At 34.9% G+C, this 18319-nt stretch overlaps 1 protein-coding gene across 4 annotated transcripts; it reads right to left on the minus strand.

Annotated features, from left to right (window-relative positions):
• Positions 1 to 4863: 4863 nt before the first annotated feature.
• Positions 4864 to 11260, minus strand: LOC113705260 (RNA polymerase sigma factor sigC-like). Of its 4 annotated transcripts, none has more exons than XM_072063660.1 (7): positions 10884 to 11260; positions 8959 to 9119; positions 8263 to 8835; positions 7950 to 8180; positions 6343 to 6483; positions 6040 to 6240; positions 4864 to 5331 (listed from the first exon to the last, which is right to left on the minus strand). In XM_072063660.1, the coding sequence occupies exons 1-7, from the start codon at positions 10969 to 10971 to the stop codon at positions 5050 to 5052; spliced, it is 1677 nt and encodes a 558-aa protein (XP_071919761.1). In that variant the 5' UTR covers positions 10972 to 11260; the 3' UTR covers positions 4864 to 5049. The 4 variants fall into 4 exon arrangements, with proteins under 4 accessions (XP_071919761.1, XP_071919760.1, XP_071919762.1 ...); XM_072063659.1 differs by having other exon boundaries at positions 10568 to 10958; XM_072063661.1 differs by lacking the exon at positions 10884 to 11260 and adding an exon at positions 10069 to 10532.
• Positions 11261 to 18319: the final 7059 nt, after the last annotated feature.

An 18319-nucleotide genomic window follows, 5' to 3' on the forward strand; every position in this document is an offset into this window, starting at 1 on the left:
ATAAAAAAAAAAAAAAAGTATCATACTATTAGTTGCATATAAACGGTTAAAAACATTAAACTAAGTGTAGAATTATGTGAAAGTAACTATACCTTAGTTTTGGACCGTCGAATTTCCTTAAAATATTTGTTACGGATAAGGCCCCGTTTATATCTTATCTTTGAAGTGAAGGATAAGAGTACATCAAGAAGTCCTAGTTTATATGCTTGGCCCCTACAGTTGGCTTTGCGGGTTTAGTTTTCAAAAACATGTGTGTTGACTAACCTAAATCACTTGTTAGCATTGAATAGGAGTTCAAAAATTCAAAAGCAGAAATGAATAACAATATAGACTAGTGCACCTAAAGCTTATTTGGTCCAAAACAAACTCTCTTTCATGTATGTGGTCCAAATTTGAAGAGCAAATCTCTTAGGCTTTTACACTAACACCAAATGGCATTTAGCTCTAACGAGTAAAAACCAAATCTTCCAGCAAATAAAGTGCCCATATCCCATTGGCAACCATTATTGACTTTGGCATCCTACATTTCATAGGGTAACAAAACGGACAAAAGGTATGTGACTTTGTACATAAAAATTTATTCCAGTGTAAGGTTGCCATCACTTTCGACATTTTTATGCGTATGAAAACAAAATTATCAACAACATTGAAACCTTCCAAAACAAAACCAGTGACTAGATAATTTGATTATTTGCCAAATGATTCTTTCTATTTTGTGACTTTGACAAAGTCACAAAACCAATTGGCTATGAGTGAAATGGCCCAACATCTTTTATATATATATATATATATGGTTGGAAATCCTTAGAATATCAATGTAGGATATACAACTAACACGTAAAGCTATAAACAAGTCGAATCGAATCGAGTATCTCATGTTTGAACTCTGTTCGTTAAGCCATTCGATCAACGTTCGTGTTCGTACGTTAATTTTCGAACTCCAAACATGTGTTTGTGTTCGGCTCGTTAAGCAAAGTTTGTATTCGTGTTCAGCTCGTTTAACATAAACGAGCCGTTCGCAAACATGCTTGAAATGCTCGAATCCAAATTATTTTAAGCCTTAAATATGTCATGCAAATCATTCATCATTCTCAAAAACAATTAAAGCACTAAGTGACTAAATTCTATTATTTATTAACTATATAACTAACATTAACATAAAAACAACAAATAAAACAAAGCAATTTGCCCTCCAAATATAAAAGTTCAGCCATAAAATTAATCTTCAAATTTGTCAAATGATAATTATGCCCATGTTCGCGAACATTCGTTAAAACTCACGAACATGCTCGTGTTCACGAACGTTCATTAAAACTCGCGACTATACTCATGTTCGCTCAATTATTAATCGAACAAAAAAATTCGTTCGAACTTGGTTCGTTTAAAATTTCGAACGAGTCTTTCACGAACACGAACGAGTCGAAATGAATCGAGCTACCGAACAGCTCGGTTTGTTGAACAGCCCTCGCAAATGTGACTTGACAAATGGGTTTAAGCCAACACAAGAAATCCCAAGTCACGGGTGAAATAAATGGGTAACAAACAAACCCAAGGCCCTGCTCCAATACCATGTTAAATGACTTGGACTCTCATCTCAAAATCAATTAGGTATGAGTTGAGTGGCCTAATATCTTTCATAGAAATATATATATTTATATATATGGCTAGAAATTCTTGGAATATCAATGTGGGATATACAACTAACAAGGATTATCTAAAGAAAAGAAAAAAAAAAAGCAGAAAAAACATATCTAAAGAGGATGGCCCGCATGAAACTTGTACAAATTGGACAAGGTAATAGGTTACTTCAAAGATTTTGATGGCACCTGCAGATATATTATCCTAATGTATCTTTATTTTTCCCAACTCTTCTCCCTAAAATTCTATTTCTCTAAAAGGAATGTAGTATTTTCTTCTCAGTTGGATCTACACCAAGTAATGCAGTGAAATGTGTCCAGCAGAGAAGGACTTTTGATCTAGTTTCTGAGTTTTTGGAGAAAGTGAAGAAAAGCTGCTCTTTCTTCACATAATTAATTAATGCTTTAACTGTTTGAGGCCGTATGGAGTGGGCCGGCCTGAATTTTAGCACGAACTTACCTGGAAATGGTTTATTGTGGGATTCACAAAGGTGTACACGTACTAATGAAAACAAAAATGTGTACTTTGTTTTGGACCACTGATCCTCCCGATTGTGACCATTAAACCCCTCCAATCAATTATTTGTCATGCAATTATCCAAGAAGAAAATAGACAATTATTCATACTCTACGAGACGGGATAAGTTGATTGTGATGTTCTACAGAAAAATTTTTACGTTTTTCGTAAATACGTTTCTCAGTTACTTTTTTACCTCACATACATTAAATCATTATAGTATACATATATATTTTTTTACAAAAAGTCCTAAAAATAGCAATCCAAACGGGTCAGGATTTCTCATTTCATTTAAAATAATTATTTTAAATTTGATTAGTATAGGACTATTCATCAAATACTACGAGGGTAATTCTTACATGAATTTGTTGGCAACAGATGGGGATGCATGCTAATAAATTCGTAAATTACAGCCCCATCCCCTAAATCCCAGACAGTACGCGCCAAAAGATCTCACATCAATGGCCATTTGTTGGAGACAATCGCCAAATCTGCATGGTCCTCCTTTTCTTCATTTCCTACGTACTTTAATACTAAAAATTTAAAACCCAAGTCCAACTTTATTTTTTAGAGGATAAGGTTCTATCCAACCACGAAACTTTTAGGCCCTTAAAACATCTCCACTACTATAAATAGTTGCCATGAAAAGTTGCATGTCTTAGCATATTTATAGTGGTACATAATAAACTTATAGTTACTTAAAAGATAATCTACATATTGACACGGATATTCGTTAAAATAGGGTTCAGGTATTAATATCTCGACCAAGCAAAATTAAATAGGAAAAGTGTATAAAAAGTAAGACGATAGTTGTTACGAGTACGTACCTTTACATAATATATTGATTGAGAACGATTTAGGTGTACAAATAAATGCCCATTTAACGCCTGTGTCGGGAAAATACTAATTTGAAATTTAGACAACACAAAATCTTTTTTCTAGCTGCTTCTAGTGCTGCATGGAATGCTTGAGATTCAATAGCCATTGCTTCTTCTTGCAGCTGATAGGAGCGTGGTGGTGTTACTTGTCAGATACTAGGAGGTTGAATCTTGGCACATTTACAGCCAATACTGCAAACTTCACCTGTCACCCCAAATAATTGTACTGGTGTCACTAATTGCTTTGTCTACCTTGTTTCCATGTCTTAATTGTTCCTCCACGTACTGCCTTTACATTCACTGATTAAATGCACCTACTTCCGTTTGCAATTGACTTTGCAATTTGTGATTCTTTTTTCTCACGTAACTGATCAATTGGAGTTGAATTGATGTATCACTGCTATTAATGGAAGGCAAAATGAATAAAACTAATCATGCAAGTATATTAAAGAGAATGATGTTACTCAAGTTCAATAACTTGAGCAATCAAGACTAGAAAGAAATTTAAGATTTCTTAATTTCATTCTTGTTAGTAACAATTACCAACTTTTTTAATTTCGTCTGCTTCGTGCATTAATTTGCACGTACCTGCATGCATGCTTAATTTGTCGACAAATGCTTAACAACACCCAGTTAATGACGGTTTAGAATATATATATATATATGTATGTATAATAGTAATTTATAAATTTTTTAGGCAGTACAATATTGGCAACCTTTCTAACTTCCTGGGATTCTCTGCATCTTTTTGGAAAGAATGTACCGAGAAATTCAAGGGATTAAAGAAACACTTCTTGATTGCATATAAGGTCTCAATGATGATTGTTGTTACTTGTTAGGTCCTCCAAACATATATAGATAAGTACATGTGAAGTTGACGTCTACTTTCCTCCTCGAGGCCTCCACTTTTTACGACTAAAATCCTGCAGGACTACTGCTCAAGGAACTGAAGGCCATGGGAACAAACAAGTTCCAAGGGCATGTCATGGAAGTTAGGGAATCAACAACACCCAAATGAACAATCATTTCTAGGGTACCCCAGAAAGTAGGGAAGGTCATTCTTTCCTTTCCTTTTTCAGGGGAACATTGATCAAAGCTAAGAACCAAAGATCATGTGATGTACTCAGTATAAACTCACCTTGGATCAAGATTTTGTTATATTCAATGTCTTAATATGTATATATAAATGTCATATGAAGACTCAGTATTACTTTACACTAATGTTTAGATTATCAAGACGAAGAATTGAATAAATAGGTGTATGTCAAGATGCATTGCACAACGAAAATTCAGCATTCAAGTGGAGAAAGGAAAATGAGCAGTAATATCAGTTTCTGTCTGGTTTTTAAGGGGCAATGACATTAAATTACACTACGTTAACACAGAATGTTCCAAGGTGGGGCTAAGCCAATTTTGGAGCCTGCTAAATTTTACTAATGCATATTTCCTGGCCAACAGCTTCACGCCCCATTTCACAAACCAAGGTTCAAACCTGGTTGCTAGGATTGAGGCAAGGAGGGATTATGGAGGAAGGGGGGGGGGAGGGGTGTGGGGGTGGGAGAGGAAAAAAGAAAAAGCCTAAATCTTGTTGATTCCTGAAGAATTGTACGTATTAGTTATAGCAGGAAGCATACTGTCGATTTAACAAATGCTGAAGGAAATACCAAGGCAAGCTTATTGATACACAAGATAGAGAATAAACAAGTTAGAATGGGGGAGAAAACTCGCAGTTTCGGGCTAAGAGAGATGAAAAACAATAGTAGAAACAAAAAGCAGGGGAAGTGTATCTGTAATATTCATGTACAAGACAAACTACACAGAAATTGCTCAATTTTGGCAACTGCTCTTGGAAGTTGGAATACACCAACCAAAGATCACTTGATGAGGAAGAAACATCCTCTTAATCTTTTCAGTGCAGTTCTAATGGCTGACCAGCTTGACAAAGTTGACAGGAATCAAGTGACTAAATGCCAAACTTGTTGGCTCATAAAATGGCGTACTTCAGACATAACTGCAGCTACATATTCATATATTGACTTAAATCTTGAAAGACATCGTTTTTTCTTAGTTTTGTCAGCGCTCTTCTTTCTATTTTTCTTACCCACTCTTTGCTTACAGAATACAGCCTCCCAATCTCCTCAAGTGACTTCCTTTGATGAGATCTAAGCCCAAACCTTAGGACTAATACTTGCCTTTCCCGTGGCTCTAAGTCTTTCATAAGGCCATACATGCCTTGTAGCATGTGCTGTCTCACCACTGTTTCTCCTGGGCTTCTCATTGATGTATCAGATATGAGTTCCTGCACCAAGAGTTCCAAGGCCATTAACCTCATAAACCTGTGTAGGGGAACTGTGGGGGAAAAAAAAAACTCTTGTGGACTATAAAAGACAAACAGGCGCATCACTCTCTAGTTAATTCCAGCCTATGGATAAAATACTTATAATAACCAAAACATCTAAGATGCTATTCATTTATGAAAATTTCAAGAAGCATGCTGAAGAAAGTTGTCTAAATTAATCAGATCATCCTTGCTTTCCTCTGTAAGAAATCTACATAATATATCAACACACACACAATATATATATATATATATATTATAATTTTAGTTCGATGTTTACAACAGAAAAACCACAAAAAGCTATTTTATGTTTTTATACATAGTTTGAGACCAGGAAATTCACCCAAGATATGGTGCCCTAAAAAAAAGTTGCTTTGTTTCTTCTCCTCAGGGGTACCCAAAAAGCATAGGGGCTTCCTTGTCTGTCTGATGACAGTACTAAACATGATTTTTAGAGATACCCCCAACCCCCCCCCCCCCCCCCCAAACAAAAAAAAATCCCCAATAGGATCCCTCGGACAACCATTTTCTGACAGCCAAGCCAAGTGGCACTGTTTCTGATGAGACTAAGCAAACAGCTACTAAATTAAAAACCTGTCATAAATGTAATCTAAACAAATATAATCATCAAGAAGGAAGATTCTATAAAATAGAGAATGCCATACGTACTAAACGTTTTGCACTGCTAGAGTCTCCCACTTTCTGATCGATCGAACCAACAATCCTGAGGCATTTGCTCACTGACATAATTTTAGCAGTAGAGAGACCAGTGAACTTTGCAATTTCATTAACATCCGGATATTTTCCGTGGCTGCTCTTCAGGGCCTTTCGAGCTTTCTGTATTTGACTTATTGCCTTGCTCAATGATGACTGCATGAAGATCAGAATAAAAGAAGTGGAAACTCAGGTTTCTTTCTCCTTGTATGGACTTTTAAAAAAAGAGACGATCTCACGAAAATTAAAATCACATACAGGAATTCTAATTCCTCTTGCATGTTGTGCTACCACCATTGAGATTGATTTCCTTATCCAATACTGGACGTAGGTTGAGAACTTGTATCCCCGTGTGTGATCAAATCTTTGAGCTCCTTGCAGGACACCAAGATTTCCAGCCTGACAAACATGGTTAAAACCTAGAAAATCAATCTTCATAAACAGAATAAGATATAAATGAGAATAAAATTTAATAGGACCAGACTCAGTTTCTCTCCAAACTATTGACAACTTTTCTCCTCATTCCTGACTACTGTGTCTAGAATTAAACTGTTGGAAACAAATACCTGCCGGAAGAAATGCTTGACTAAATATCATTAAGGGGAAGCAACTACTTCCTTTTTGGTGTCCTGTCAATCTAATTATTCTTCCTATTTTCACACCAAATGCAAGACAAACATTTTTCATCGCTGAAAGACAATTGCAATTTAATTCAATCGACCACATGAGTAGACAATTAAACTAACAGGCAGGCTTGCTTGGGTTCTTTTGGGACATGGAATGAGGTTTTGATAGGATTGTGATCTGGCAATATCACATGTTTAATTCACTTTTGTACATGGATCACTTATCCTATTTTATTTCCTCAACCATGCATGAATTGAGTCATGCTCCATTGAAAGGGGATTATTATCTCTTCTCTTGGCCGGAGCTACCTATTTATAATCCTATAGAACCAAACATGAGACTCATTCAAAAAGAAGAGACAACCGGCATAACCCTCGGACAACTGAGCCTTAAGATGTCTTAATTCCCTCAATCCACTCCACAAGTCAATTCAACCCTAAAAGCATTTTTACTCTGAACAAAATCAACCTTGACAGGCACATCTCAGAGCAATGTTGGACTCGGTTGAGTTGTTACCTAACTATTTATAAAAACTGAGCTCGAAAATTGAGCAGAGTGCCAAGGAGAAAAACTTGGTTCAGATTGGAAGCACCGAAAACCAAGCATATAGCAATTCAATCATATTTTCTTATGTCTTGAGTAGGGCATTTTCTGTATTTTCAATAGCTTGCCATATTCTAATTTGAAACTTTATATCACAATGGCAACAATTAAGTTTAAATGAGAACATATGGGACACCAAATGTTTAACTATATTGACTTTTCAGAATAAAAGACATAAAATTGTGATCTCAAATGCATGTCAATTCATCACCAACAGAACTTTTAATTTGGACAGGCTTGGCAACCTAGTTGGTCCATCTACACATAAGAGATCCCGAAACTCAGTCACGGTTGTGTCATTAGAAACTTGTAAGATTTATTGGCTAATTAAGCAGTTATTAATGTATAGTGCTGAACTGAATTTACCAATTAGATTAATACCAAACATAAATTGAATCAGATTCTCATTTGCTCATGATAACTAAAATAGAGCCAGTTTCTGCCAGATGGTTAAACACATTTCACACTTTTGAAAATTAAGTGGAGTTTGAAGAACCTACTTTGGCCAGGCTGGATTAATTTTTTGTCACAAGCTATCTCATGATGATCATCAGACTAACACTTTAACGAAAGGAATAAAGAAGAGCGGGAACGACCAAAACATAGCTGAACACAGTAAACTCCATATTACCAACCTGAACTAAATCTTCAAAGGCAACTCCCAGTCCCCTGTAATTTCTAGCAATGTATAAAACTAAAGAACGTGTGCTTCTTAGAAGCTCATCCCTACAATACCAACCAAACTGCAGATGTTGCTGCAACACCTGTATATTAACTTGAGCAGCTTCTGCCCAGTTACTCATGCCAACTACCTGTCCAGTGTTCTCTTCAACTATTGTCCTGATTCTTTCAAGCTCAGAAACTAACTGCATGTAAAAAATATTGTCCTCAGCCTGTGTGAAATATGAGAAGCAGAAATTAGTTATCAGTGAAAGACAACAAAACCACCTTAACACCTTGAGACATTTCTGCCTCAGTTCGAGCAATTTTCAGGCTTCTACTTCTAGAATCGGATGATTTCCTCCCAGGAGAAAATTCAACCTGTTGAGCATCCTCTAGCGTACTTGAGTACTTTTCCTGCATAAATTTACCATTTCCTTTATCCAATGGCCTCTTTCTTCTTGATTTTCTTTTTTCTTTCTTTACAGAGTGAACAACCTTCTTACCCACAACATCTTCCACTGGGCAATTTATTTGAGATGCTTCAACAGGCTTAGTTGCTTTGTCAGACAGATCATATAAGGTTGAGGGCTTAAGCATCCTACATAGACAGGTCTGGAATAACTCCAGAGCCCCAAGTCTTTCCAATTGCACCAGAATATCTTCTTCCAACCTTAGGACCCCTGAATCTGCAATTGTCTCCTCCAACACATCAAGATTTTTCATCAGTAAACCAAAATGTAATGCTTTAGTATTCCGTAAACTTGCAAGATATATTGAATTGTTATTCTCTCTCGAGCTTGAGATATCATTGTGAGCCATATTGCATGAACCATGGTAGGACCATCTGCTAACTGCATCCTGGATGAACAGTTACACATAAGCATCACAAGTTAAAGTCGGGAGACAGGGAAAAGAATGGAGAATATGAAACTTGAGTATGTTACGCTGAGAACTCAGCAATTATTGAAAAGGGAAAGAAACCTCCATGTCTTCTGTTTCTGAGTTATCATTCTCACGGGCTTGCGTGGCTGACGAACACATCTTGACTCTCATTGGATCACTTAACCAGGTTGTAGTATCGCCGTAGGCAACAGAAAAGGAAGACATTTTTGCTGACTCATAAACGGCCTCCCAGCCTTTAACTGCACCATTTTAAGAGTAGGTGAACTATTTAACAACTTCTGCAGTGGGACAGAGTTATAAAAGAAAACAAGAACAAGTAAAATTTCATGCAAGCTAAACACAACTAGGCTAGAAATCCACCTGAAAGAATAACAAACATAGATGATAAAACAACACATGCAAATACTTCAAACCAGAAATTGCACATGATTTCCTGTCAAGATGAACATTTATATGATTATATGTCTATAGCAACTACTACAAATTCAATTTCCCAAGAGCTTGTGAAAAGACTAAAAATTCATTAGTAAAACGGTGCAAAACTCCAAAGGTACTTATAAAATGACTAACAAGATACTATTTCCCAACAAATTATGCGTAGCCTTAGAAGCACAAGATTGACCAATATCAATCACCAGATACGTTCGGTTCCCTTCAAAATATTGTCCACCTATGAAACTATGAGTCTTGACTGTGGACATCCAGAAATTATGATGATAGGAAAAGTGAGAAAATAATTGCTATTAAAAGACATGAAAATGAAATGGAATCCTTCTTATTTTTCAAAGAACTAATAGGAAAACATTACAGAGAAACAAATTGCAGTTAACTTGATACAACTGGGCCCCAATTTTTTTCCCCCTTTTAAATGTTGCTTTTCGCTCCTCGAATACTTAAGACAAAAACGTTGCTGATATTGTAATTCAAAAGGGGTACTGGTTTGATAGTTAAGTTAGTAAGGTGACATTGGAACTATTACTTGCTGTTGCAAGGCTGCTGCCCGCTTCGCTCATGAAAGATTTTTTTCCCACAAAAAGCAAGATACTTGTCCAGAGGTAATGTTAATTGCACAGCAACTGATAAGAAGGGAAACAGTTTTAACAACTAATAGGAAGCAAACAATGATCAAAATGTTATACAATAAAATATCCAATGCCTCAAAAAACTGTAGTAATGGAAGTATGCTACCTTAAAGAATTTCAGTGCACACAAATGGCATGAAGGTCCTATAGGAAACTATTTACGAATAAAGAGCATGACCCCGCCATATTAATCTTCTAGGGCCTGAACTGCTCAAATTTCTCCCCTGAACTATTTGTGTCTACGCTACAACCAGAATAGTCCTAAGAATGATCAAAGGCGCTTACTTGAAACCTACACCCTCTTCCAGGCCCATCACACTTACAAGGAACACAAAAAACAAGAACTGGACCTTCAAGCAAATTATCTAGCTGCCTCCCATTCTGTTCTTGGATCCTTCTTATTTGCAGGTCATTTGCAACAAATTATCTCTGTGATATACGTCAAACCACATCAAATGCCTGACTAATCTTGCAGCACCCGACCTTCTCTAACAATTGTATTTTGTCGAAACCACTCCCCAGTCCCCGAGCACCCAAGCGACACTAAAATTGTTTTGAGATTACTTTATCAGCAATAAGAATTTTGGTGGAAATTGCAAGCTTACCTACTCTAAATCTGCAATAAGGACCCAATAAACCCGCTGAATAATAGACGTTTTCTCCTTTACTATCTTGCACCAAGGACAATAGATTACTAAAAATGGCAAACTTTGTGTGCATAGGAAAAACTCTTATTCCCAGTTTTTCACAGGAGCAATCCAGAATACTAGTCGACGTGATACTCAGCTCCATGAATAACCAGTTTCAGAATAGACCCTTTATCACTAAGAGCAGGTAAGTGCTACTACAAGAAGCAAATGGAAAAACAGGAAATAAAAAAATACTCGTGTTTTCTCTGCAGCCAAAGTTAAAAGAACCCACGTGAATTTGAGGAGGGCCAAGATGATGTCTTGGTGGAAAAGGAAAGCTGGATTGAGAAACCCCATTTCGGAGTCAGCCTAAAACCCATACCACGAGTGTACTCGAATCCCAGAAAGAAGGAGAATGGTGCCCATTAAATCTCATGGCGGTTGGAAGTTAAGGTGAGAGTCGGTGGATGCACATTGCACAAGTCGTGTCAGCTCTCAGCCACTGGTTCCCCATCTCAAGCCAGAGGTCAAGAGGTTCGAGTCCGAACTTTGAATATCTCCCGAGCCGTAAGTAGAAACTAGAATTCTAACCTTTTTCACCAATGTATGCTGCAATACTTCCCAACCAAAGCTTAAAATGGTTAGTGAGAAACTTTGCAAATCTTACCTTTGACATCAAATGGACCATCCAATGGGCTTTAGAAAAATCAATAGCTGCCTTAACTGATTCTTATTTCCTAATTGGAAGATAGATCAGCGTCAATTGTGATGCCTTTGATTTTTGTCCCTGCACTGCAGGTAAACATACATTTTTCTTGTTACTACTTGTAAATAATTGGACTGTTGGCTGAGTACTTCCTTTCCCAACAAAACCAAGGAAGCTAAGGGTGCAGCCAGCAGAAATCTCGCATTATTGAACTTTTCACCAAATGGAGCCAAACTTGCTGAAAAGAATTTAGCCCAAAGTAGAGATCTTGCATTCAAGGATAAGTATTACTGCATCCTAGCCCAACTTTAACAGCGCCATGCAGCCTTGGACTAATACCTTTCAAACCTACGAGTCTTCTCCACACTTTTTTGTTGGACTTGTATCGGTTGTGGGCGCCAATCCTAACAAGTCTATGGGCTGTTTACATGCAAGCCCTTGACAAACTTTCATGTCTCCCTTGCTAAAACTGAAAGAATAAATTTTATGTACACTGAGTGAGTGAGTGAATGAGAGTGTGCATACAATATTTCAATTGGATCCACAATACATACGTAAAATTTAAATTTAGATTATATATCATGCATCCAATAATAAAAGTGCATATATAGTTAGTGTATAAAAAATTAATTCAAAATAAAAATATAAAAATTTAAAGATTTTAGATTCCTTTAAATCTTCGGATTTTAAGAAATCTATATATATATATATATATATATATATATATCCCCTCCCTTCTCTCCCCTCTGTATATATTTCCTGACAGTGAATATATACTATTATCGTTAGATTCATGGCGCATTCGTAAAAGTTAAAATTTTAAATTTTGTATAATTATTATTCATCTAAAAAAAATAGTGTATATGCTCTCAATGTAGTAAAGATTAATTCTATATATGTTGTAGTAATTTAATTTATATGAGATAAAAAAATAATTTAAAAATATAAATAAAAAATTTTTTGGAAGAAAAATGAAATCCAAACAAGGCCCAAGCCGCCGGTCCGGTTGTGGTTTGTGGTTGTGGATAAGCATAAACGTGAGATGGGTAAAGTGAAAGCAAAAGCAAAGCTAGGAAGAAGAACAAAAGAAGAGTCAAAATCATGAGGATCTCAGGACCCCCCGTGGGCCCCCACTCAAACCCAAGCCATATCCGAAAACTCCACTCCACGCGTTGACACGTCGCCCTCACGCTCATTAAACAGGGCAGCTGACTATGCCACCAACCACGTGTACCCACCCATTGACTATGGTGCTCCCCTTGCACGTGACCGGATGCCACGTCGGATCCGTACGGATATTTTTTTGTGGTCGCCCAAAACCAAAGGATCATCATGTGGCTTTTCATATTTTGTTTGTTATGTCGTAACAACTTTTTTTTTTTTTTTTCCCGGAAGCCATAGATGAATTTTACAAATGATCGAGACTTTATAATATTTGAGCACCGGCCCAATTAGTTATATAAAATGTACCATGACGGAGTAACAAAAATTCTCTCCTTATCTATAATTATACTTAGAGCATAAAGTCTAATTCGATTACATAGTTATGTCGTAATAACAACTTTGGTCCTTTTTGTTCTTCAAGATTTGTTGTCAGTGGGTGCTTCATAAGCATTAGTGGTTCTTATTGTATTGCAGATTTGTTTGTCTTGGTTTTTATGATTTTTTAGATTCAGATAGTAATTTTGGTTGTTTGATCTTTCTCACCAAATGGTATGGTGAAATTAATCTTTGTCAATTGTTTCGTTAATTTACTTTTTTATGTTTTTTTTTTTTACTTTCTTCTGTTTCAAATAAATCAAATTAAAAATATTCAGGTACTATACCTTTTTATGGAATGGTTTTGTGCTTTGACCAACAAAATTACAACCTTGTTTGGTAGATAAGTTTTTTGTCAAGTTTATCTGCTATAAGTTTTTTAAAAACTTTAACTACGGTAATCTCAAAAAACTTATCAAAATTTTTAAAATATACACTTCAAAATATTCAGAAAAAACACACTTCAAAAATTTTTTAAAAAACTTCTGCAATAAGTTACAGTAAAATTTTAGACAGACACAAAAAAAACTCACTTGCCAAATAGGACCTACAAGAAACCTTGTACGATAGCATGGTTCAAACTTGTGTTTGTGAACACATACACACCTTTAATTATTATTGCATGAACTACTTTAATCTTTATCTACGATTATAGGAATTAATTGTCTGTATATTGTAAGTGTATATGTTATCACTATTATATATGTTCATAAGCATACGTGTGTATATCTTAAAATTTAAATTTTATGTATTTATCAAGCATCTAATTACGATAATATATTCACTCAAAGTGTATATAAAATTAAATGAAACATTCACTCTTCCAAAAAAGTTGCCCATTTTAATTAATAAGAATTTATTGTTTAATATACTGTCAGTATATATAAAAAATTTACTTATAAGAATATAATTGATCTTTTTATGAACCAACAGTATATAAATTATCAAGCTTGAAAAAATGCATCATTTTTCACGTTGGGGCTTGCAAAATTGCTATTATACGCTTTAAACTTTCACGTTCAAATCGGATCACTCGTCACCTCAACCATAGCATGAGATGGTAACATGTTTGAGTAGGGTGAGGAAAAGTGTACGACAATTAAATCAACTTTTAGTCAAGCAGTACAAAGGAAACAGGAAGTACTTTTTGCAACTTGGCATTTTGCTTAAGAGTGTGATAATAAATTGGGTGTCAAGATTTAGTGGTCGTGTTTAAGGTTGTTGTTTATTAATTGGCTATCAAGATTTAGTGGTTGTGTCGAATCGCTTTAGAGGTATTTCTTTTGACTTTAAGTTTTAAGGATAATGCAATTCATTTTTTTAACTTCGTGAATAAAAATTTGAATTAATTTTTTATGCATTAACAATCTACAAATTATTATTGCTGGATACATGATAATTAATTTAAATTAAAATTTAAAATCTAAAGTTTAGATATTTGTTATACATATAACTGGAATAATGTATGCTTTATAAGTATATATAAAATTAACTCATAAAGTTAACTAAAATGTGGCCTCTATCATTTCTCGTGTTGCATTGTAGTCTCACTCTAAGTTGGTCAAGTAAAATTTTTTGTTGACAAGTAACATATTAATAGCCGATGCGCCACTTTCTTGTTTATCAACCAGACAAAAAAAGAGAAAAAAAAAGGTTGATGCCCAAATTTCTACTTTCTCAATTAGACAGAAAATCCAATAGGTAAGAAGAGCCTTCTTTAAAATTCTTCCGTGTACTAGGTCAGAGTTCAATCCTCACACAATACATCACAAGAGTTGTTCTTAAAAATTTCACAAAGTGCAGTAGTACACTTGTCTGATCCCGTGCTTCACTCTCAACCTGGACAGTGATATTGCCAGATCCAAAATTGCTTGAAATATCCAAATTCACCCTTTCCACCAAAGTTTGAAGGGCATAATTGTTCTTCAATATAGATTTGTTGTGGAACTAAAATAAGGGCTGTGGATATATAATTTGCCCCCGACCCTCGTACAAACTTTTTTGAGCTCCCCTCCCGCATAGTGTTGATTAGTATAAAAGTAGAATAGATTGTTGTTGTTGCGGGAAAATAAAAAATGACAAAATTTTTTTTGTAAAAAAGTTGCATTTCGTTCATATCTTTCACTCTGCAATACACCAAATTACGCATGTACAACTTGGCAGCATTGTAATATCTACCTTGTATATAAGAAAGGTGGAAAATTTAGTGCTTTTCTTTGCTTTTGCCAAGTGACTTCTCAATTATTTGACAAGCGGCAAGGCATTGCCTAAAAGTTTCACCACACAAGTAGTTATCTCATTTGATAAGAGGAGAAAACTTCCATGTCAACTGTTAACAGTAGAAACGGGACAAAACAGTGCACAAGCAGGAACGTGATGAAGCTAAACGATTTCTGACGATGCGCCACTTCACCGGAGGGGAAAGTTGGAACCTATGACTATGACGTGGTTGGTAATTTTTGGGTTAATTACAGTTTACACCCCTCAATTATATAAAGATCTTTACATTCTAAACTTTTAATTTTTGCAATTAACTACCTCCAACTTTGTGTGTGTGTTTTTTTTAAACAATTTATAAGTCAAGCTAAAGCTGATAAAGAAAAGAATGCCGTGACTGGTCTACCCTCACATTTGTACTAAACTTCCAAAAATATCCCTCAAAATCTATAAATATCCATTTAAACAAAACTCCTTTAGTTTAATGTCTACCAACTCATCAAACCTATATATATATATATGTAACGCTCCATGGCTCAATTTAGCAAGTGAATTTTTTTTGTATTTATCTAAAAATTTATTATAATTTACTGTAAAAGTTATAAATTTTTTTTTGAAATATGTAAATTTTTGAATATTTTAAAATGTATAATTTAAAATTTTTAAATTTTTTTATAAATTATCACAGTTAAAAATTATTAAAAAATTTATAATAGATAAACTTGATCAAAAATTTATTTGCCAAGCGTGGCAATATTCATATCTCACACCTTAAATAGTGGGACTACCATCATCATAACTTGTTCCACACCGCCACTACCATAGCCTCTTCAATACCACAAATTAATATTAAAAACTCAACAAACAATGCAGATAACAAATAAAGAAAATTAAAAAGTACATTGTCTAAAACAATCACTATTACCACACGTACCCACCACTACCATAATATCTTAATCCAACTAATAATACAACATCAAACTATAATATCTTAATCCAACTAATAATACAACATCAAACTGACATATTGATACCAAACAATTATCGAGAAAAAGATAAATAACCCATTAACGCGGCAACACTACCAACACCATTAACGCCGCCATAACCTCTTAATTTTTACTACCATCAAAATTTATTCAAATTTATCAGCTAACCAACACAATAACTTGTTCGAGGTCATGAGACAAAAAAGAAAATCAATCAAAAAAAATCTAGTGTCCTATTCCCGTGACAATAGCACCGCCACCGCAATAACCCCTTAACCTTTAGAGTAATTTTTATATACATTGTCAATATATACACTATCATCATTGGATACATGATACACGAGTAAAATTTAAATTTTACATATGTGTCATATATTTAATGGTGATAGTATATATATATTGACACTATATATAAGATTAATCTTAACCTTTATGTCGTAATAGTACCACTAGTAGTCTAAGTATGAAAATCTTCCTATAAAGCAAATCCGAATTTCTGTTTGTTTGGATTGCGGTTTATTTGCCAAAATATATTTGCTTACATCATCATTACAATTTCTAACACATCTTTTTATTTTCTCAATTACCTTTTTATCTCACATACATCACATCATAAAAAGTGCTACAGTAAAAATATCTCTAATAATTCACAATCCAAACAAACTGTTTGTTTCTCTGCTCCATTTTTTGGATTTCAATTCCCCACCGAGAGATCTCAATTGCAACTCATATTAACACTATTTTCTTCCCTTTTTTTTGTCAAACAAAAAAAAAAAAGAAAAACCAGATCTTTATTTAGGGTGAAAGCTAAATATTAGGATCTAAAGTCCGATCCCAATGTAGTTTTTTTTTTGTCACGATGATAATATATTTTAGGGAAATGAAAACCCAATCAACAGGAAGCATCATGGAAGAATCAATTGGAAGTGATTAGTCACGCATAATGATAATTTTTTTTTGACGGGAGATAAAGTCTGAATTCTGGACCTCCCACCCCTATCATGACCAACGGTCCAAATCGGTGTTCCGATCCCAACACAGTTGAGAGGTGCTAACTGCAAATAACCCATTTTTGTCTGCTAAATTCACCTGGAGAGGTAGTTCCGGCACATCATCAAGTCCTATCCGTGGAATGATATGCTAAATTCACCCATAGCCATATGATAGGGGTAGTTGCGGCACATCCCGAAGTCCCATTGCTTGGCACCTGCAACCTACTCCTGGATTCAGTCCACGGTCGTGATGCCACGGCGGTTGGACCCATCTTGGAAAACCTGGTTACAGGTATGTGTTTGGAGAGAGAGAGCTTGTGGACAAGTTTTCTTTTCTTTTTGTTTCTTTTTTGGGTTTATTCTTATTGTGGCATTATTAAAACCTCCACAAAAAATTACAATTGAAATATTTTACACCAACTCAAGTTTTTTCTTTCCATCTCGACCTTTTAAAGAGTTATAGAAAACAAATCTATAGTAAAATTGAATTATGTGACCGAACAAATCAATTCACTTTTAAATTTTTACTAGGTGCGATGTAGAACATAGAGCCGAATGTTTATAGTTGTCATTTTGCCAATATATTTGAATAATCCAAATTATGTTGACTATATTAAATGTCTCACAGTCCGGTAAGAAACTATTGGTTTGTTTGGATTGTGAATTATTAGAGATATTTTTACTGTAGCATTTTTTGTGATGTGATGTATGTGAGATAAAAAGGTAATTGAGAAGATAAAAAGGTGTGTTGGAAATTGTAATGATGATGTAAGCAAATATATTTTGATAAATAAACTCTTATCCAAACAAACCCTATGAATCGAGTAATCCTATAAGATAAACTGTTATGAGTTATATTTTATTTTCAATGCCCGAAACCACACTACTAATATATATATATTTTTTACTGTAAGGTATTCTGATTTGGCCAGAATCACCTGAATGGACCAGACTACTCCTTCCAAGCTGTGAGAGTCCTGCCCGAAGAATCACAACAGGATAACTCACGAGAGTTAAACCTGAGATCTACTTTTAAAGAGGAGACTATGGAAACCGTCAGAATTACCCAGGAGCACCGCACTACTTATACATCCATGTCTTTTTGTGTATAAATTTAGTTTAAACTACCAGTTAGGTAATTACACAAATATCTATTGGTATAAAGTCTATTTTCTTAAACAATTTAGTCACATAACTAAATTTGTTCTATGAACAAATTGGCCAGTCCCCAATCCATCTGATCGGACGATATAACTAAGTTATATTGCTCAAAGAAAGGGAAAAA

This window comes from Coffea arabica, chromosome 8c, assembly GCF_036785885.1.
Source record: "Coffea arabica cultivar ET-39 chromosome 8c, Coffea Arabica ET-39 HiFi, whole genome shotgun sequence".
Classification (NCBI taxonomy): Eukaryota; Viridiplantae; Streptophyta; class Magnoliopsida; order Gentianales; family Rubiaceae; genus Coffea; species Coffea arabica.

Coding starts and splice junctions, on each gene's coding strand:
- LOC113705260 (XM_072063659.1), bottom strand. CDS start 10,754: ATGGAGCTGAGTATCACGTCGACTAGTATTCTGGATTGCTCCTGTGAA. Junction 8,181..8,262: donor AAATGTCTCAAGGTGTTAAG/GTGGTTTTGTTG, acceptor TTTTACATGCAG/TTAGTTTCTGAGCTTGAAAG. Junction 6,241..6,342: donor CAAGAGGAATTAGAATTCCT/GTATGTGATTTT, acceptor ATCTTCATGCAG/TCATCATTGAGCAAGGCAAT.